Here is a 7,412-nt window from a genome sequence, read left to right on the forward strand (position 1 = left end):
GTTTCGATGTAGAGCGCGGCTTCGATGTAGAGCGCGGCAACGAGCTAGCAGCGGGGCGTCGAGGGAGATTGCGGGGACGAGCTTGCGGCCGGGCTACGAGGCGGATCCCGGCGACAAGCGATTTGTTCGTTTTGACGTTGTAGCTGCGCGGTTAGGAGGGAACAGCGCCGTGACTATGGAGTAGGGGGGGAGCTGCGCCGTTGTGTTCGTATCCATGGCGTCTAGATGCAAGTTTTGTTCTACGATTTGTTTTGGCATCATGCATTTTTGTCTGCATGTTGTAGTTTGTGCTGTATCATGGATCTAGAACTTCTAGGTCCTAGATCCAACTTGTTTTTGTACTGTGAATCTGAGGAATTTAATCTGTTAGATGTTTCTGAAGAACCTAGAAGTTGAGACAGAAAACTTGGTTGCTAGTTATTTTGGAAAAAAGTGGCAGCTATCATGTTCTACGTTTATGGTTTGTTCATGATTACTTGCTAGTTGGTAGTTACTATTTTTTTTCCAAAATAACCTGATAGTTTGTTCATGATTACTGGCAGATAACCTGATAGTTTCATGATAGTTTGTTCATGCTAACAAGTTGGGACAGAAAACTTGGTTGCTGGTTGCTAGTTACTATTTTTTCAACCTGATAGGTTGCTCATGATTACTGGCAGATAACCTGATAGTTTGTTTCATGATAGGTTGTTCATGCTAATAAGTTGGGACAGAAAACTTGGTTGCTGGTTGCTAGTTACTTTTTTTCCAAATAAGCTGATAGGTTTGTTCATGATTACTGGCAGTTATTTTCTGGATAATTTGGCGCAGTTATTTTGGAAGAAACTGGCAGCCATTTGTGAATAACCTGATAGTTTTTGTGGTGTAACCATTCTTTTTTTGTGATAGCATTCATACATTTTTTTAAACTTGCTAATTTAGTTACCTAATCTGATTATTGGTATTAATATTGTTTTGGCAGCTAAGATTGTCAATGGCTAGGAGAAAGGGAAATCCAAATAATGCTGGTGCTGCTATGAAAAGGAAGGGAGTGCGCAAGAAGCATCATGTAAGTTAATAAATCTTGTTCATGTTTTCACTGTGTTCTACTATAAACGTTCCCGCTAGATATTTTTCTTGTATAATCTGTTAGTTGCTATTGGTTATTTTGGCATCTGTAATATAATAATTTCAATGTGTTCCAATTACCATGTTATTTTTATATGGTCACTGCTGTTTTTTCTCAGTTATTTTTTTAATGTGGCTTCACTGTTTTTTAAATTGTTTTTACAATCTCATTGAATTGTCCAGGTTTTTACGGAGAACGTAATAGGGCTTCTCCATCACCCATAGTTAAGCTTTACGATAGTTTGACGGAAGATCGAAGCTTGCTATAGTTGACATGGGTCATGCCAGACTTTCTTGATATCAAGTGCGGACAGTTGCATAACCCGGTCATAAATTGGTTTACAAAGTGTTATCAGCCCGATAGGAGAGCATTTGTTGTCCCATGTCGTGGAGTTATCCCATTAGACGAAGAATCTGTTCATATCATGACTGGATTGCCCAATGGACAACTTCAAGTCAAGTACTACTGTGATTACAAGTTGGAGGCTGAGATTTACGAAAGGCTATTTCCTGGAAAAACTAGCGAGGCCTAAGGTTTCGAGAGATTGGAAAAATGCTCGAGGAGTATCAAGAAGTCGATGATACTTTTAGGGAACTTTGGCTTTTGTTTTTGGTGTCAACGGTTGTTGCTCCAACAACGGATGTAAAGATGAGCAACAAATGTTATCCAATGCTGGTAATAGAACTTCGGAAACTACTTTATTCTATGCCCTTTTGGTTCGTAATTGTTCATTTTGTTTGCATGTATACTAAAATCTTCCCTTTTTTTTCTGTGCATGTCATGGTGATAAATCTCTTTTAGCTTGACATTGCTAATGCAAAAGAGATGAACATGTGCAAATTTATTGTTGATGAGCTGCACAATAATCTGTCAAATGGGAAGTATAGCAGGGGATGTTTACTGTACTGCATGGTGAGTACATAGTTACTCTTTGTTTTATAGTTACTTCTTTTTGTATTTTCTGGTCATTTTTAAATAGTTGTATTAATTGTTTTGGAATGCATTTTAGTATTGTGAAGTTTTTCTTTTTGCAAATATCTTTCTTGTATGTTTAGTTGAATTAATCTGGTGACTACATTCTGCAATTCGGTAGTTCAAATCATCGGTTTCATGTAAACCATCAGCAATAATTTGTGTGTTGTTGTTATTGCTCGAAGCTGCGGTACTTTGATGCACTCAACACCAATCACTTGGAGCTTATGCTTGGAGATGAACGTTTTGCTATTAATGCTTGGTCTAGCTTACAAATTGATGCTGTTGGTGCAATGGATGCACAGGAGTACGATTCAACCATATTCGGTGTTACGGAGGTTAGTCCTCTTATTTTTTTGATGCATTGTTCGATTATTTCAACTAGTTTTTATGCACTCAACACTAAAAGCTGCTTGTTGGTTTTTAATTTCTTTTTACTTGTTCGTGCGAGTTGAAGGATGAGTATAAGGAGGACATTGCTAGGGAAATGGGTTTGTTTGGCGGTCCTAATGGTTTTGAAGCTTGGATGAATCTTAATACACATCCTTCTTGCAAACAGAAGGTATGATTTAAAACTTTCTGCATGTTAAGTCAGTCATTTGTAACATTTGATTTTTTTATGTATTTTTGCTGAATATCATCCGCACTAACTAATCTTTTCGGGTTTTCTCATTTTTGGTTACAGCAACGGATCAAAGCCTACACCTTAATGCAAACTTTTGCATCAGGCCTCAATGGTCTGTTGAGCAATCTTGTGCAAGGCATGACTGAATCAGGTCGATACCGATATCTGAAAATGACGATGTTGTTGAGCAAGCTAGTGATGAAGAAAATGTTGACTTAAGTGCGTACGAATCGAGAGGAGAATGAAGAGATGTCTCCCATCTGTTGTTACTAGACGTGGTAAACCACGAACTCTGTCTTCGCTGGTAAAGGAATTGTTGATGATCACACTGTAACACCAACAGAAATTCTTCAAGAAGGAAGCACAAGTTTATCTCCTCCTCCTATGCACTCTCAAATTGCGGTTCCAACATATAGTGATTTGGATCGGTCTGAAGCTGAAGGTAACATTGCTGATGTTTCCGGGTTCACACCTGATTCACCGTCAGAAAGTACGAGCAAGTTGAAGAGAGGATTAGGGGCGGTGCAGTCTGTTCTTGCATCAAGTCTTGGTTTGATGAAGAAGCCTAGGATTGCTTGGATTGAATGAAGTTGTGAAGAATATTGTTGCAGAAGAGCTTGGAATTCGTGTTGCCAAAGATGGAGAATATGAATCTGTTGCCCTTAACAATGCAACAAGCTGGGCTGGTGAAACTATCCGAATCATTGCCGTAAACATTGCAACATCCGAGTTGGAGAAGGATTCTGAACCTGTTGACTTGAGCAATGCAACAAATGAGCAAGAGCATCATGTTTTTGAGACTAGACTAGAAAGGTATGTTTGTACTACACATTTTTTTACTGTTTTCTAATATAGTCCTGGTCACTGTTGGGAGTATTACTTTTTATAGTTGCTGAATACTGATTGTTGTTCTTTTTTTGTTTTAGTTTGGTTTTTCTCATGATTCCGTTAACTATTTAAATTATTCGATAGCTTAATTGAAGTAACCTCATAGGCTGCAATGCTAATTATGGTTGCTTTGAATCAACCAAACTTTATAGTTGTGTTCTAATATAACTAGTAGATCCTTTTTATGAAGAAATGTGATAACTGCACTTAAGTATTTTGGTAGTTTGTTTTTTAAAAACATGATAACTTCAGGTAGATAATTTGGTAGCTGCACTTTAATCTGGTGACTACATTCAGGTAGATAAAAACATGATAACTTCAGGTAGATAATTTGGTAGCTGCATTTTAAAACATTTTTTTGTAGTTTTTTTTGTTAATAAATCATGGTTTGTTTGAAACAGGGAAAGACTTCATCATCAATTGGACTCTAGTGCTATAAATGTTGCAGCAGGAAGCAAAGATGTACTTTCCTCGGAGAGTCTCATTTCAGAAAATGATTTTGCCCCCTTGAATGTTGTCGTTGCTGAAGACATACCTGTCCTCCCTAGTGGTGTTGTTGTTCACGATTTAACTTCTGACGAGAAGGTGGACAAGTATAATCGGTTCAAGAAAAGGTATGTGGATGATCACAGTTGAACCTTTTGTTAATTACTTTTTGTCTATGTTTTTCATATGCATTTTTACTTTAATTGGTCACAGTTGACTCTTACTTTTGCATATGTAGGAAACGTCTTGCATTGCCGACAACTGTACCAGCAAGAAAATATCCAAGGCTTGCACGAATGCGTGATGAAAGCATTCCTCAATGTTCAGATTCAATTCTGAAAACCAAGAATATTACAAAATCTTCGAGTTTGTACTAAGTACGCAAGTAGGCAAGATGGGAAAACGGTTACAGTGCCATTCCAATATCTCCTTCTGCTACAAAATCGCCGACAGGTAAAAGATGGCAATTCAAAAGACGAGTGCAATCCCTATCTCTCCAAGCTGTTGTTGATGCTCGGACTCCAAAATCTTTCACTTGGAACCAACACTTGCAGGTCCATTGTTGTTTCTCCTGTACAACAGCAACATCATCATCTACCAAGTGATATTTCTGGAAGCAAATGCAGAATATCTCCTCTTGTGCATGCAAATCTTGGTGGTTATGGGTTAGAGCAACATCCCCCTATTAGAGTCTCAGAAGATATCATACATCTTCGTTAGGAATCTTTACGAATCGTCAAGAAATCCGGGATACTTTCAAGATTTGTTGGGTTGGATAGTATTCTTGCTACACGGCCTTTACGTAAAAGAAAACGGGTTGATAAAGGAACTTCATCACTTGGTGAAAAGAAATATAGTCATCCTGGTATGTTCACACCACCAAGCTTTGATCTTGGTTTCAATTCCCGGAAACTTCAACAAGTGGTTCCGAGTTGGATATTATTTGCTCGGATGACGATGTAGCTGCTGATTTTGTGTTGAATGTTGCTCCTCTATCTTGGTCAAATCCCGAAGGTATGCTTATGCACTAATGTCTAGCTTGCACAAATATCTTTTACTTTTTGTACGCACTAACATAACATTTTTGCTAAGTGTTTTTATTTCTTTGCTTTTTGGATGTAGCTGAAACTGCTGGAAACACATCAAGCGATGTTGATTTTGAAGAATTCACCTTATCTGAGGAGGTTCAGCAAGTAATGGCAGGAAACATTACTCACCTAAGTGAAAAGGGAGTTAAAGAGCTTGCAAAGTATGAGAAGGCATCTAAAGCCTTCTTAGAAAGGCAACGAGCATTGAAATCAGTTGCTTGAACCTACTTGTTACACAACATGGAAATTACATCCAAAGCGTAACACCAAAGGTTCAGCCACATAAAGTGAGAGTCAAGAAGTCGTCACACTTCATGCGGTCACCTTTTGACGAGTGCAATTAAAGTGACAAGTTGAACAAGAAGAAATTTACCGAGCTTATCATGCTTGAGCAACAAGCATCAAAGACCGGTGAAATCAAATATCGGAAAGTAAGTTCTTTCCTTTTTCTTTTTTGTGTAATAGTGTAGCTTTATATCTTACTCTTTTATTTTCTGAAAGTTTTTAGCGAATCATGTTTTCATTCTTCTTTTGCTAAGACAACTTTGTTAAGTGGAATGTGAAATGTCATAGTGATCTGTTTTTCTCAAGTATGTACACTAGTTGTTTTTGTTACACTACCTGATAACTATGTACATAAACTTGGTAGTTGTGTTTCAATTAATAGGAAGTTGTATTTAGTAATTGTGGCAGTTTTGTGTCTCCGGAAATATGTTATATTTTGATATAGAAGCCAATAACTGTACTTACATTTTTGCAGATAGGTATTTAGTAGTTATTATGCTATCATAGCTTATTATTTTCCATCTTTTAATCATGTTGTCTTCAAAAAAAATATAGGTACCAAATCATCAAATACCAAGATAGTCTGGGCTCACACAAGTGATTTAGCCGATTCTATACATGGTAGAGGTGAATTGTCTAATCACTTGTATGGAAGTTGGCATTGAGTACCTGCGGCGCACTAACACTGTTGAAGGGAAGGTGATAGTCCCATTTCAAACATCCCTTTTCTCGATGAATGGTGAATTTGAGAAGAAAGTCTGTTGTGTCTCTGTTCAAAAGAACCTCGGATTATTCACTTAGTGTGATGAAGCAGGTAGTTTCTGGTTTGTTCTTTATTTTTCTTTTTCACTTTCCCAATCCTTTTTGTAATTTTATTTTGCTACCTTTTGTGGAAACTTTAAACCTGTTTTTGTTTTTACTAGGTTTCATGTGTTTTTTTGCCATACAGAGTTACTTTTGTTGTTTTTGAAGAAATATCAAGAGGAAATAAAGAAGGAAATCACTGGTATTCTTTGTCTCTCAATATCCAAGCTGGAAGGTTTGAAGTGTTAGACTCAATGCGAGGAGAATCAAGTGAATCTTTGATGAACCATGCAAGCAATCTTGTTAGCAGGATCAAGTATATATGGAAGGTGCACTATAGTACATCCAAGATTCAGATTGAGAGCTGGGAAATAAAAGTTATTGATGTTCCCATGCGAGGAAACAAAGTACGTCACGCATGTACCATTTTTGATTTCTGTTTGTGATGTTCCCTTTTCTAATATATAATTGTTCGATAATGACTTTTTCCTCTTCTTCATTGTAAGCTTTGATTGCGGTTTCCATGCTCGTACAATGTTGAGAAGTGGGATGGACAGAATATTCCATTGCTTGGCAAGGGGGACGTCAGCAAGCTAAGAAGAGTGATGCCTTACAGGTGGCTCACAGCTGACTTCAATGAAGAGAAAGATAACTGGATATCAAATTTAGTCAATAATTCTATAAGGTAATACACAAACGACAATCAAATATAGTATAGAATGCATATGTATTCAAATACAGTATAGAATGCATATGTATTACATCTTGTCTGGTCACATCTCTGAATTCTGGAACAACTTAAACAAAATAAGACGACAAAGCTGCTTAATTTTTAGTTATTCAGATCAAACAACTCCCCCCTCTGTGTGCATGTCCTTGAATCATGCACTGTGGAGCCACATTGTTTGCATACACAGATTTCCTTCCTTCCTATGTCCAATGGCTTCTGAAATGCTTTCTTTCGCTTCCTTCCTTTTGTGTTTGATACACGTGGATCCCGGATGTCAGGAACTTGTGTTTCGAAGTTTACGGCATTGCGAGATGGAGTTGCTTTGTTTCATTCGTTGTAGTTCGTTGAAGTTGACGCAGATGCTTGTTTCGTTTCTTCGACGTGCTTTTGGACCAGAATTTGCTTGCTTTGCAAAGGCACTTGATC

At 37.6% G+C, this 7,412-nt stretch overlaps 1 protein-coding gene across 1 annotated transcript; it reads left to right on the forward strand.

Moving 5' to 3' along the window:
* Nucleotides 1-1,755: 1,755 nt before the first annotated feature.
* LOC124647461 lies at nt 1,756-2,507 on the forward strand. The gene is made up of 4 exons (XM_047187404.1): nt 1,756-1,783; nt 1,910-2,020; nt 2,266-2,418; nt 2,490-2,507. The coding sequence occupies exons 1-4, from the start codon at nt 1,757-1,759 to the stop codon at nt 2,505-2,507; spliced, it is 309 nt and encodes a 102-aa protein (XP_047043360.1). The 5' UTR covers nt 1,756.
* The last annotated feature ends 4,905 nt before the right edge of the window (nt 2,508-7,412 follow it).

The sequence above is a fragment of the Lolium rigidum genome, chromosome 4 (genome assembly GCF_022539505.1).
Source record: "Lolium rigidum isolate FL_2022 chromosome 4, APGP_CSIRO_Lrig_0.1, whole genome shotgun sequence".
NCBI classification, from domain to species: Eukaryota; Viridiplantae; Streptophyta; class Magnoliopsida; order Poales; family Poaceae; genus Lolium; species Lolium rigidum.